Source organism: Palaemon carinicauda, chromosome 2 (genome assembly GCF_036898095.1).
Source record: "Palaemon carinicauda isolate YSFRI2023 chromosome 2, ASM3689809v2, whole genome shotgun sequence".
NCBI lineage: Eukaryota > Metazoa > Arthropoda > Malacostraca > Decapoda > Palaemonidae > Palaemon > Palaemon carinicauda.
In genome coordinates this window covers 120001024-120016023 of record NC_090726.1, presented here as the reverse complement: position 1 = coordinate 120016023, position 15000 = coordinate 120001024, and the positions used below count along the sequence as shown (strand labels likewise).

General features: G+C 36.5%; 1 protein-coding gene across 2 annotated transcripts in view; it reads right to left on the bottom strand.

Moving 5' to 3' along the window:
- LOC137626665 (uncharacterized) overlaps positions 1-10670 on the bottom strand; it is a 16830-nt gene extending 6160 nt beyond the window's left edge. The window contains exons 1-4 of one of the 2 annotated variants that reach the window (XM_068357683.1): positions 9995-10657; positions 5924-6117; positions 2560-2701; positions 1992-2135 (exon numbers count right to left, since the gene is read on the bottom strand). In XM_068357683.1, the coding sequence (XP_068213784.1) occupies positions 1992-2135; positions 2560-2701; positions 5924-6117; positions 9995-10052 (538 nt within the window). In that variant the 5' untranslated portion in view covers positions 10053-10657. Of the gene's footprint in view, positions 1-1991; positions 2136-2559; positions 2702-5923; positions 6118-9994 lie in introns of both variants that reach the window. The other variant, XM_068357690.1, reaches the window with a different exon arrangement.
- Between the last annotated feature and the right edge of the window lie 4330 nt (positions 10671-15000).

Below are 15000 nucleotides of genomic sequence, written 5' to 3'. Positions count from 1 at the left end.
AAAGGTTTCTCGTTATTGGCAGAGGCAAGGGACAGGGACAATGCTCTAGCTAGCTGGACAATGCCCTAGAGACTGGTCATATATACTGTACATATTACCAGCGCCCAAGACCCTCTCCATTCTAGCTAAGACCAGAGAGAGGTCCCCCAAACCACCCATCCTTGGGTCACAAGGATGGCGAGGTTGCAGACACTACAAGAAACTATCGAGCTTGTGTGGTACTCGAACCCCAGACCAGCAGATCGCCATGATGGGACGTTTCCAAACTGTGTTGTCAAATGGGCTTATTGTCCGTTTAACATTGCCAGAGGGTCTGTTCTAGTGTTCCTCATTCAAGAAACTACCGTATATTGTTATAGAAACTGTCGTCTATATGTATATCAGTACCATGCATTTTGTAAGATGACCTAAGAACAAATGAGTATTTTAGCTAACTTAAAATGTGCCATAGGATTAATTGATTGATGTAAGAATGGCTCTTATTTTTCAACGAATTGCCAAGAATTACTCGGATTTCAAAATCTTCACTTAATGCTATCAGTTAATCATACTCTCTTTGTGACAATGAGCAGATAATTTCCTCTCTTCTTTCTCTTATGCACTCTAAGGGGACAAATAATCAATTTTTTTTTTTTGGGGGGGCGGGTGCAGTTAAGCTATAAATATTAGCTATTTGAGGCAAGGCATGACTATTAACTGCAAAATTAGGAAGTAATGAATGTGCCAGTGTAACTCCCCATTGCTTGTTGAAGAAGGAGGGGCGTTAAGTTACACCTCAATCTCTTTCAAATTTGATCCAAGGTATAGTAATCTACGTTTTAGAGCTGTGAAATATAGGCAGTACTTTGTCCAAGTTACTGTATTCTACATTTCAGAACTTTGAAATATTGGCAATACTTGATCCAAGTTACAGTAATCTACGTTTCAGAACTTTGAAATATAGGCAGTACTTTGTCGAAGTTACTGTATTCTAAGTTTCAGAGCTATGAAATATAGGCAATACTTTGCCTAATTTACTGTATTCTACGTTTCAGAGCTTTGAAATATAGACAATTCGTTGTCCAAGGTAATGTATTCTACTCTCAGAGCTTTGAAATATAGGCAAAACTTTGTCCTCCAAGTTACTGTATTCTACGTTTCAGAGCTTTGAAATATATGCAGTACTTTGTCCAAGTTACTGTATTCTACGTTTCAGAGCTTTGAAATATAGACAATACGTTGTCCAAGGTAATGTATTCTATTTTCAGAGCTTTGAAATATAGGCAATACTCAAATATAGGCAATACTCAAATATAGGCAATACTCAAATATAGGCAATACTCTGTCCACGTTGTTGTATTTTACGTTTCAGAGTTTTGAAATATATACAATACGTTGTCTAAGTTACTGTATTTTACGTTTCAGAACTTTAAAATATAGGAATGCTCTGTCCAAGTTACTGTATTTTACGTTTCAGAACTTTAAAATATAAGAATGCTCTGTCCAAGTTACTGTATTCTACGTTTCAAAGCTTTGAAATAAAGACAATACGTTGTCCAAGTTACCATATATTACGTTTCAGAGCTTTAGAATATTGGCAATGCGTAGTCGAAGTTAACGTATTCTACATTTCAGAGCTTTGAAATATAGGCAATACATTGTCCAAGTTACTGTATTCTACGTTTCAAATCTTTAAAATATAGGCAATATTTTATCCAAGTTAACAGTAATCTACGTTTTAGAGCTTTGAAATATAGATAAGTTACAGTAATCGTTCCAGCAGCTTGAAGTCTAGGCAATACTTGATCCAAGTTACAGTAATCTGCGTTTAAGAGCTTTGAAATATAGATAAGTTACAGTAATCGTTCCAGCAGCTTGAAATCTAGGCAATACCTGCTCCAAGTTACAGTAATCTACGTTCCAGAATTATGAGATTTAGACAATAAATTATTTAAAAGTGGAAAAAATTAGCTAATCAACCAGCTTTTTCTTCTATTTATAATGCAAATTACCTTTGAAGAAACATGAAAACTTTGATTTAGCCTTCGGATTGTAATAGATATTAAGAGCTACCAAAGCGATGATCAGCAGACAACTTATCATTGGCAGAATGACGATAGCGGCGCTGACAGCCCTTGCACGGTAATTCTCAAAATCTGGAATTGAATTAGGGTTCTTATAAGATCAGTTTTTTTTTTTTTTTATAAGATTAGGGCTCTTATAAGGTTATGGTTTTTAGATTACGTCGCTTATAAAATTAGGGTTCTTATAAGATGAGAGTTTTTATAAGTTTATGGGTCCTATAAGCTTAGTTTTTTTTTTTTTTAAGAAGGTTAGGGTTATTGTAAGATCACGAATTTCATAAGGTTAGGGTTTATATAAGATTAGGGCTCTTATAGATTTAGTTTTTTTTATACCATTACTAATTTTATAAGATTAGTATTTTTATAAGATCTTTTTCAATAGGCCATCACGTAATAACGTGCTTTACTGCCAACAAAATGCAATAATATGTTAGATTTCGTGACATCAAAGTAAGATTCAAGCGATAGAAGTACTCCTGTCATGTTTGTTACTTACGGGACTCGAAGCAGTTCATGCTCATGAGCCATGATTCCAAACCTCTGCCCATCACTTTAACAGTACATGGATATGCAAATTCATGGAGAGGGAGTCGCGTTGTCTCAAAGTCTTCTCGGACTCCATGGACCAATCCTGTAATCTAGAAGAAAGTTGAACGAGTTTCATTTAGAGTCGATAACGACACTTTCATCTTGGTTTCATAAGTTTATTGATATAAAGGTCTTCCATGCTTATTTATTCTTTTAATGAAAATACTACTAATCTTTGTCATTTTCATGAGGACTATAGTCGCCGCAGAGACTCCGGGTGAAATAAGCCCCACCCCCTGATGACGACATAGCCAATCACGTTGTCTCCCACCTTAGCAGCAGTCACAATAAATCCCCATACAAATTTCAAACTGCTAATTTATAATCACTTTAAGGGGATGTGATATAACTGCTGTTAACATGGGAGACATGATGATTGGCTATGATGTCATCAGGGGGAGAGCTTATTTTTCCCGGAATCTCTGCGGTGACCATACGTTGGTTGAATTATAAAATTACACTTTGATATAAAGGCTATGGTGGTGAAAGTTTTGAGATAGTAGACCTCTAAATACGAATGTAATTCCTTCGTTCAACGAATATAGTATTTTTGAAGTCGTAAAAGAAATTGATTAAAAATGTATGGGCATCATATTATAAATAGAGAAACCCAAATTCAATTTCCCTGTTATCCTGAAAAGTATTTGGCACCCAGTTTGTCTGGAGAGATGCTGTCTTAGACTTTTGGACGCCAATAAGATATAATATATATATATATATATATATATATATATATATATATATATATATATATATATATATATATATACACACATATATATATATATATATATATATATATATATATATATATTTGTAGGTTTTAGGTTGACCAGGGCACCAGCCACCTGTTGAGATACTACCACTAGAGAGTTATGGGGTCCTTTGACTAGCCAGACAGTACTACATTGGATCCTTCTCTCTGGTTACGGTGCACTTTTCCTTTGCCAACACATGCACCGAATTGTCTGGCCTATCCGTTACATATTTTCTTCTGTCCTCATACACCTGACAGCACTGATATGACCAAAAAATTCTTCATCACTCAAGGGTTTAACTACTGCACTGTAATTGTTCAGTGGCCACTTTCCTCATGGTAAGAGTAGGAGAGACTCTTTAGCAATGGTAAGTAGCTCTTCTAGGAGAAGAACACTCCAAAATCAAACCATTGTTCCCTATTCTTGGGTAGTGCCATAACATCTGCACCATGGTCTTCCACTGTCTTGGGTTAGAGTTCTCTTGCTTGAGGGTACACCCGGGCACACTATTCTATCTAATTTCTCTTCTTCTTGTTTTGTTAAAGTTTTTATACTTTATATAGCATGTATTTATGTATGGTAGAGTACTGATTAATAGGATTAAGGATAAAACAGAGAATGCAATCTTAAAAATACAGGGTGGTTTCTAGAAGAGGTAGGGTATGTATGAATCAGATTTTTACAGTCGAGCAGATATGCGAGAAATATTTAGCAAAAGGTAAGGTGGTGTATGTTGCGTTTATGGATCTGAAGAAAGCGTATCATAGAGTTGATAGGGAAGCGATGTGGAATGTGATAAGGTTATATGGAATTGGTGGAAGGTTGTTGCAAGCAGTGAAAATTTTCTACAAAGGTAGTAACGCATGTGATAGGATAGGAAATGAAGTGAGCGATTGGTTTCGGTGAGAGTGGGGCTGAGACAGGGATGCGTGATGTTGCCTTGGTTGTTTAACTTGTATGTTGATGGAGTGGTGAGAGAGGTGAATGCTCGAGTGCTTGGACGAGGATTGAAACTGGTAGACAAGAATGATCGTGAATGGGAGGTAAATCAGTTGTTTGCGGATGATTCTGTACTGGTTGCAGACTCGGTAAAGAAGCTTGGCCGATTAGTGACTGAATTTGGAAGGGTATGTGAGAGAAGGAAGTTGAGAGTTAATGTGGGTAAGAGCAAGGTTATGAGATGTACGAGAAGGGAAGGTGGTGCGAGGCTAAATGTCATGTTGAATGGAGAGTTACTTGAGAAGGTGAATCTGTTGTTGCAGCAAATGGTGGAGTGGAAGCAGATGTACGTCATAGAGTGAATGAAGGATGCAAAGTTTTGGGGGCAGTGAAGGTAGTGATAAAGAATAGAGGGTTAAGCATGAATATAAAGAGAGTTCTGTGTGAGAAAGTGATTGTACCAACTGTGATGTATGGATGGGATTTGTGGGGAATAAAAGTGACGGAGAGACAGAAATTGGATGTGTTTGAGATGAAGTGTCTGAGGAGTATGGCTGGTGTATCTCGAGTAGATAGGGTTAGGAACGAAGTAGTGAGGGTGAGAATAGATGTAAGAAATGAGTTAGCAGCTAGAGTGGATATGAATGTGTTGAGGCAGTTTGGCCATGTTGAGAGAATGGAAAATGGCTGTCTGCTTAAGAAGGTGATGAATGCAAGAGTTGATGGGAGAAGTACAAGAGGAAGGCCAAGGTTTGGGTGGATGGATGGATGGAGTGAAGAAAGCTCTGAGTGATAGGAGGATAGATGTGAGAGAGGCAAGAGAGCGTGCTAGAAATTGGAATGAATTGCGAGGGATTGTGACGCGGTAGGCCCTGCTGCTTCCTCCTGTCGCCTTGGATGATCGCGGAGGTAGCGGCAGTAGGGGATTTAGCGTTATGAAGCTTCATCTGTGGTGGATAACGGGGGAGGGTGCGCTTTGGCACCATAGCAGTACCAGACGAACTCAGTTGAGTCCCTTGTCAGGCTGGGAGGAACGTAGAGAAGACGGTCCCCTTTATTTCATTTATTTGATGTTGGCTATCCCTCAAAATTGGGGGAAGTGCCTTGGTATATGTATGTATATCTCTTCATTTTATTGTTGTTGCTGTTCTTAAAATATTTACTTTTTCCTTGTTTCCTTTCCTTATTGGGATATTTTCCATGTTGGGGCCCCTGGGCTTATAGCATCCTGCTTTTCCAACTAGGGTTGTAGCTTAGCAAATAATAATCATATATATATATATATATATATATATATATATATATATATATATATACATATATATATATATATATATATATATATATATATATATATACATATATATACATATACATATATATATATATATATATATATATATATATATATATATATCATGTGTATTTATACACTGCATATTGCATGACCAAAGAAAGCTTGAATTTAAAATAAAAGTTGTGAAATTTACTATTACTAAGATTTTCACAATCTACGCAAAATATGACCAGGCTTTTTTTTTTTTTTTTTTTTTTTTTGAGTGATAGACAACTTACTCGTTTGGTAACTGTGATGTAGTTCCACACATTAGGTTCGAGTTTCTCCTTCCCGTGGTCCTTCAAATCACAATTTGAACTTGGCAGCAGTTGAGCATTTTTATCAGTTGTCCAAATCGCCAAGTGAAGACTTTCGCCGGAGAACACAGATGCTTCCAGAATGGTTTGTCTATTTTTGTTCTCTGTAATTGTACCTAAGAAAAGATGGAGTCTCATTAATAGGCCTAATTTTAAAATTTAATGGAGTTCATGAAGGGCAGAGGCTAGGGACAGTGACAATGCCCTAGAGACTGACCATATATATATATATATATATATATATATATATATATATATATATATATATATATATATATATGATTAGCACACAAGCTCCCTCTCCACCCAAGCTAAGACCAAGGAATGTACACCAATAACAGCTGATGACTCAACTGGTGGACCTATAGGCTTCCCCAAACCCCCATCCTTACCTCACAGGGATGGTGAGGTTGCTGACACTACAAAAAACTATCAAGCTTGCGCGGGACTAGAATCCCATTCCGGTGATCGCCAGGAAGCGGCGTTTCCAATAGGCCACCACAACCTTAACTGGGATACTCTAAAAGAGGAGATTATTACTAGAAGAACAAGACACCTCAAGACACTCGGATCCATCTTTTCATTTTTGGTAATATCTTTGCCACATCTTCTTCTTCTTCTTCTTCTTATTATTATTATTATTATTATTATTCTCCGATCTTAGATCGTTAATAACTCAGCCAATTTTAAAGCGATTGCTTTCAAACTTGGGCAGCGGTATGGCCCATATGGCCATGGGGCAAGTATAAACCAAGAAAATCGTGCATGTGCATGCAACGCCATCTATGCACAGAGCAAAAATCATTTAAACCGATTGCTCTTCAAGATCTCGAGAACCGTTCCACCAATTGCTTTCAAATTTTTCTTGGAGATACCTTGGGTCATGGTCCAGTGCAGTCGCACTACAGCTACAGCTACAGCTACAGTATAGGGGGATAGGATAGGTGGGGGAGGGGAGGGGGGAGTTAGGATTGTTAGGATTGGAGGGAATAGTGATAAAATGAAGTACAGTGGGAGGTGAAAAGGTTGGGGCAGACCCAATAGCTCTTTGATGTTTTTTTTTTTTTTTTTTTTTTTGCTGTGACATCATGCCTTGTGGACTTCTAGGAGGTGAGTTCTCTTGCCAAACTCCGTGGGCCTTGTTTTCATGATTATTCCGTTTCTGGGGCTTGTTTATTTATTTACGTCTGTCTACTTTTGTTTTATTGGTTTATTTTAATACTCCAGGTTTTGCTCGTCTTGAGCTATTCCACCAGGAATGCTCGTTTTGTGTGTCTGTTATTTCCTCACTTGTTGTTGCAAGTTCTGGGTAAATGCTTTTGAATCTTTCCCAGGCTTGAGTGGCTCTTCTGTGGTATCTGACGTTTACTGGTTCGAGATTGTGTATATTATGGAGTGTTTCGTTGTTATTATTATTATTATTATTATCATTATTATTATTATTATTATTATTATTATTATTATTATTATTTTTATTATTATGATGATGGTTTAGGCCATGTATGTGTCTTATGTTTCCATTTTGGAATTTTTGTAGGGTTTTCGTCTTTGATTGAGCCATTGTGCATGCTGGTGCTATTTGATATTCGAATAAAGGTCTTATCAGGCTTTTGTAGAGGTTTATTCTTATGTTTTATCCAATATTTTGAAACGTTTTAATGCTCCTTTTCTGCGTTTTGCCTGTTGGAGATTTTTTTTTTTTTTTATATGGCAACTTATGCCTGTTCTTTTGATAGAGAGACCAAGTATTTTAACTTCGTTGTTAAATGAAATATATTATGTTGTTTACTGTTATTGGTGCTGGTTTATTTTTTATGCTGATAAGAGTTGGAATTTGTTTGTTTGTTTTTATTTTCCACTTGTTTTCGTAATAATTTATTCTTTTGATCCCTCTTTCTGTTTTCATTTTTAAAAATCTTTAACTTTATAGTGTGCATTATTACTTGTGTTATGTCATCTGCATAGGCATAATTTATGGCATATTCGTGGTTGGTTGGCGTATCTGCTGTGTAGATATAAAAAGTGTTGGGGATAGTATGACGGCCTGTGGTACCCCACTTTTTATATCTATTGTTTCTCCCAGTTTCCCATTTCTGCCACGTATTCTGACAGTTCTGTCTTTTATGTACCTCGAGAGGAGTTTTTCCATTATTATCAGTAGTTCCAATTGGAGTATTTTATATTTGAGGCTGTCGTGCCATACTTTGTCAAATACCTTTGAGATATCTCTGCAGATGACATTGCATTGGTGTTTCTTATTTAGTTCATGGCTCTTGTTCCGTAAATTGCCATGAGGGCAGTTTCACTGCTTCTCCCAGTTATGAAATCGTGTTGGTGTTGTAGAATTTGTTGTTATTTTCTAGGATTCTCCTTAGTCTTGTGTTTATGATTTTTTCAAACACTTTTCCCGGCACTTCGAGCAAAGTGATTAGACTTCTGTTTTGCTGGCAGTTTTGGGTCTTTCCCTGGTTTGGGGGAAGTATGAGAATTCCTTCTTTGTCTGGTTTTGGGTAATATCCCATTGAGAGTGTAAGGTTTAATATTTGTTGGGGTCTTCTCCAGGCCACCATTGGTAGTTTTGATAGCATTAGCTTGTTTATGCCGCTTTTACCTGGTGCTTTGTGTTTGAATGCTTTCACTGATTTCATTATCTCGTGTATTTTAATGTCTGCTATTAATTAGTTATCCTTATCCAGTCTTTGCAGATCTTGATTTTGATAGAGGATTATTCGTTCCCTATTTCCTTGTAGGAAGGTGAGGACTTCTGTGTCTGTGTCTCTGTCGAAATTTGTATTTTCTTCTTCTGTAATTTCGAATGTACTTGCCCATGTTTCAGTTAGTAATTTAATTTGATCTTCGGTTTCTTCTACTTTATCACCATTACTGTTAAGTATGGTATTTCTATTTCGGGTTTTCCTATTAATCTTTGTAGTTTTTCCGAGGGTCTGTTTATTTGTCCTAGTTTGATCATCGTGTTGTTCCAGTTTTCTATGTTTAATCAATTATTTCATTTTGAATGTGACTTATTTTGGTGTATGTTACCCTTATCCACCTGTGTGTGTTTGATTGTAAGTAATTTAATTGTTGGGTTAGTAGTTTCAAGTAGTCGCTGTCTGAGGTGTGTTTATGGTATGATATTCTCTTTATTGGAGAGACTGTTTCTATTGCATCTGAGATGTCAGACATCCATTTATTTATTGCTAAGTTTATTGTGTTTTCTGTTGTGGTTTCATTGTTGTTCGGATCCAGTTCTTGTTCCTGTGTGGCTATTATCCTACTTAATATATCTTTAAAGATTTCCCACTTGGTCGAAGTTGCTAAATCAGAAACTACTTGGCCGATTTAAATCAAATTTGGTGGAATGTAGAGGGTCACGAGACAACATAAACTGTGCAATATGAATGACCTTGACCTCAAGGTCAAAGGCCGATTTTTGTGGAAAGATCTATTTAAAAAAAAAAACTAAATCTATAGTGCTATCCAGCCCGATATCACACAAGATTTCATCCAAGCCTTAAAAGTATAGGTTAGGTGGCCTTCCAAGGCAACCTAGATAGTAGAAGGCTGGTTTCTTTGTTAATAAGTGCAGTTTAGGTACCTTTGTAGGCATATATATATATATATATATATATATATATATATATATATATATATATATATATATATATATATATATATATATATATATATATATATATATATATATATATATAGATAGATAGATAGATAGATAGATATAGATATATATATAATTTCCTATGCTGAGTTAATTACTAAGGGAATAAGACATTGAAGGAGATTTTACATGATCTACGATTTAATAATACCTAACTGTAACAATAGATATATATATATATATATATATATATATATATATATATATATATATATATATATATATATATGTGTGTGTGTGTGTGTGTGTGTGTGTGTGTGCGTTTGTGTGTGTGAGTATTAACTTAATCGCTAAGAACGAACTAATAAAGTTTTTACCTGCGTGGCAAATCCCAAAGCACATCATAAATAGCTTAAAAACACTAGTCATGGCCATTTTCTTTCACTCCATAAGTCGATTCTAATTCTGTTTCGTCCAGTAGCTCTGTACCTTCTCAGTATATCCTTGCACAGTCCTCTAAACTTCGATAGAAGTCTAGCTTTTTGTTCTTTTATTCTTCTGTTTCACAAAACACACGAGTACTCGCTATATCCTTTCGGGGAGACGTATACAGATAGAATGAGGGCTAGCGTATACGACTTCCTGTTATATTGTACTAGGTATGCTGGCTTTACGGTAACGAAAGAACAATTTACAATCTTTCACTTGAGAACGGAAATATCCAAAGACATTTTACATTTTTTCACTTGGTAACTGATATATCCAAAGAAAATTTACAATCTTCCTCTTGGTAACGGAAATATACAAGGAAATTTTACAATTTTTCACTTGGTAACTGAAATATCCAAAGAAAATTTACAATCTGTCAGTTGGTAATGGAAATATCCAAAGAAATTTTATCATCTTTCACTTGGTAACGGAAATATCTAATCTCAATAAGATTTAACAAATGGTGAAATATCGAAAATGAATTAGCCTAGTTTTTTAATATGACAACAATACGTACACTCTCGTGTTGAGTCACTTGAGCTGACTTCACCAATAGGATATCCCCTTTCGTTCTAAAAATGTACACTATAAACAGGATGAAAAGAGGTTAAGTGTGGCTTTTGGTGTTTAGGTTTAAACCGGATATATTTTTATGCTATTTGAAAGAAATGTTTAGTTATTACGAAGATATCCCCCACCCCCCAAAATAAAATCTTATGGTGGTGTTGATGTTAATCGATTTTTCATGATAAGCGTCTGTCTCCTTTACTCAGTTCTAATGTGTTTGAAATTGTTGCAATTGGAATAAATCAATCTAGAGACCACTGAATTTCAGAAAACAGCTGTCTTCCATTATATAAAAAGGTAATTATCAGAATGATATTCTTGTTCAGTTCTTGTCATCTGCCTTGTTCTACAAAATCTACGATTACAGAATGCAAAACACTCGGTGTATTTTAACGTATAAATACGAACTTATGAACATTTATAAAACTATATTAGCTTTGGAATTTTTGATATCAAGGTGACTTCAGTGGCAAAACACAGATGCCTCGAATTCGTGAACAGCTGAGCAAAACATAATATACAGAGAAAATCTGATGAATGGTACCCCACCTAGAACCCCACCTAGAGAAAGGATTACCCCTACACTAATTGATCTACTCTGGCTGCCGATTAAAGTGAGAATTGAATTTAAGATATGTACAATAACCCACCAAGTTATCAGAACCGGTCGTCCAAAATATCTAAGGTAATTGCTACATATTGTGCAACCAACAAATCGTCCTGACACGAGAATGGTTACAGATGGTTTCAAACTTAAAACATCCGAATAATTGAAGATATTAGGCTTTCAAGAGGAAACTAAAGACAATACGCACTGTGAAATGTTAAATGTTCCCGAATGAAAATCATAAAACGACCGTGGAGGTCCTGTAGAGAGTAGGGGTCCCCTGCTATACAGGATCAGATATTAAGCAGCTCTTAAAGTAAGTAAGTAAAGTGGGAATTCACGGTACACCTTACTCTGAGAATGTACACCCTGCCATACCCCGTGTGGAGAGTCTTTGTGTGTAGCATCTTCCAACTCTCCCTTTACTGCCTGTTTGGTTACTCGCCGCTCAGTTAGGAATGGACAGACTGCACTTCATTAGAGCGAGGTGTGCCAGGAAGGCCTACGTCCAACTGTACATGCAAATGCTAAGTTTAGCTGTGTTGCCCGGCACCACACTTATATTTCATATATGAAGGTGTTGCCTAATCTCACGAACTTCAAATCCCCTACCAAAACAACCGTTCAAGCCTCCTCGTGGCAACAGGTAAGAACAAGAGCAAGATGAACTGACTTTCTCCCACAACCTTGCCCATGGCGAGCTTCGTGTTTCAAGACTTGAGATACACGATTTTAACACGTGACGGGAAAAATGCTTTCATATATCCTTTCGTCGTTGAGAAACTAGGACTAGTTGGTAGTAGGTTGCCCAGGGCACAAGCCACCCGTTGAGATACTACCGCTGGAGAGTTATTGGATCCTTAGACTGGCCAGACAGTAATACGTTGGATTCCTCCATCTGATTACGGCTCATTTTTCCTTTGCTTACACATACACCGAATAGACTGCCATATTCTTTCCACATTCGCCTCTGTCCTCATACACCTGACAACACGGAGATTACCAAGTAATCCTTCTTCGCTCAAAGGGTTAACTCCTGCATTGTAAGTGTTCAGTAGCTACTTACCTCTTGGTAAGGGTAGAAGAGACTAATGCTATTGTAAGCTGCTCTTATAGGAGAAGGACACTCCAATATCAAACCATTTTTCTCTAGTCTTGGCGAGTGCCATAGCCTCTGTTACACCAGTAGAGTTCTCTTGCTTGATGGTACAATCGGGCATACTATTCTGTCTCATTTCTCTTCCCCTTGTTATTTTGAATTGTTTTGTCGGTTATGCATGAAAATTTTATTTTAATGATGTCTAAACTTCCCTTGGAGTTTATCTCCTTATTTCCTTTTCTCACTGGGCTATTATCCCTGTTGGAGCACTTGGGCCTATAGCATCCTGCTTTTCCAATTAGGGTTGTTGCTGAGCAAGTAATAATAATAATAATAATAATAATAATAATAATAATAATCCAGAACAGATAATTCCAGATTAAATTAACTACATTTACAGAGAAAGGTGAATATCCTTTCATTGACGTAGAAGTGTTACTCATTCAAGCTGAAAATTATTGTATTTTTTGTAAATGCTTTGGTTACCTAGGGCAAGAAGAAATCAATCGACTCTTGTAGATTGCATAATTCTTCTGGGGATCTAGAAAGAAGATAATTCATGTTGGCAGAGAGTAGCATTCAACCTAACATGCTCGAGTGGTTTGACATAACATCAATGCCGATTATTACGGCGGGCGGTGTATATTAGTTCAATGTGTGTCAATATCTATTAGTTTTATGTCGTTCTAAGCAAAGGTCGTTGATATCTCGAATCAACATTTTGACTACTCAATCTTTTATCGAAATCCAACTATTGTTCTCAAGTCTTGGGTAGTGCCATAGCGTCTGTACCGTGGTCTTCCACTGTCTTGAGTTACAATTCTCTTGTTCTAGGGAAACTCGGGCACGCTGTTTCTCTTCCTCGAGATTTTAGGGATTTTTATAATTTATATGTGTAAGATCTCTTAATGTTACTGGTCTTATAATATTTTATTTTAATTGTTCGTTACTTCTCTTGTAGTTTATTTCCTTGTTTCCTTTCGTCGGTGTTATTTTCTCTGTTGGGCCCTTTAGGCTTATAGCATCTTTCTTTTCTAACTAGGGTTGTTGCTTAGCTACAGCCCTAGCTTTTGAAAAGTGTTAAGAGATCACAGGACAATTATAAAGTGTAAAATTAACTTTAACTTCTTTATAGATATGCTCTCTCTCTCTCTCTCTCTCTCTCTCTCTCTCTCTCTCTCTCTCTCTCTCTCTCTCGGCGTCTCATGGCTTCCGACGCATTTGAATTTCTTAGCGTGGTGCAATTCGTTGTCCGTCCGTTGCGAAATGTTTCTCTTCATTTGTCTGACTAAGACTCTTAATAAAATCTTATTTATATTTTACTGGGTGACTGTACCAATACTCCTTTTTGTCTTCAAGTTCTCCTGATGACTCACTGCCCCCGTACCAATGTAACAAGGCCTTTTTAGCATTCTTGAAATACCAAGTCATTCTTTCGAGCAGTGGACGTCAACCCAACAGCTAAGCCTCCCAGTTTATCTAGGATAGGCTTGTCGCCGCAAAGGTTAAAACTCTTTTACGCAATGACATTGTTTGGCAGAGTTGTGATACATCAGTGGTCAACAATAGTAAGAGCCATTGGTATGACTTGCTCGTAAATATAATTCTTTAACTAGTGTACGCAACCCGTCAAAAATGACGGCTAGATATGTAGATATACACGTCTATAATCTACAGTATAACACACATATACACACAGATTTGTGGGAGATTCTGATTTCTAAATATACCCCTTGAGATACTCCCCTCTCACCAGGGTATGACTACTCCCTCTAGTCGAGGGACGGGGAGAGACCGAGTAGTTATACGTCTGGCAATGCTGATGAACGTGACCGAAAAGAAATATATATATATATATATATATATATATATATATATATGTATATATAGTATTACTCATGCTCTTTAGGTTATATGATTCTACAGATGTGCATCAAATATGGTATAATATATCACCAAAACTAAAAAGGCTAGAAAGTTTTCTCGCATTACATGGCTTTCAGGGTTCTAATTTATGCTCAATGTGACAATAAACATAAAAGAAATAAAGATATAAACAATAAAACTAAGTAAAAACTCAAGGTTAAAAAGTTTGTGGTGGAAACTGCTAAAGAATATGCATATATGTTTCTTATCTTTGAAAAGGGATAAATACTTCCGCCATTTATGTTTTTTTCTATCATTTTCCTCTAACGCAAGATATTTTTTTTTTTTTTGCTAAAAAATTAACAATGAAACAATTTCCAACAGATTTAGTAGATTTGAGAACAAATCCCTCAGAAGAATATTGGGAGTGAAATGGCAGGACAGGATTAGAAATGAAACAATAAGAGAGATTACTTGAGTGCCATATGTGGATGAGATCATAGTCAAGGGTAAATGTAGCCAGTGGGTCCTGGATAGATCTAGTTTGGGCATGCTCTTCGCACTCCCCAAGAGTGATTAGTTCACCAAACTTTTCAACTGGGCTCCACAAGGCACTAGAAGAGTTGAAACACCAAGGCCTACATAGTTGAGGACTGAATGGAAGTCTCAAGCCTACAAGGCTGAGGACTATGAAGCGTGAAGTAGATGACGAATGGAGAATTATTAGATTAAAAGCTCAAGATAGAGACGACTAG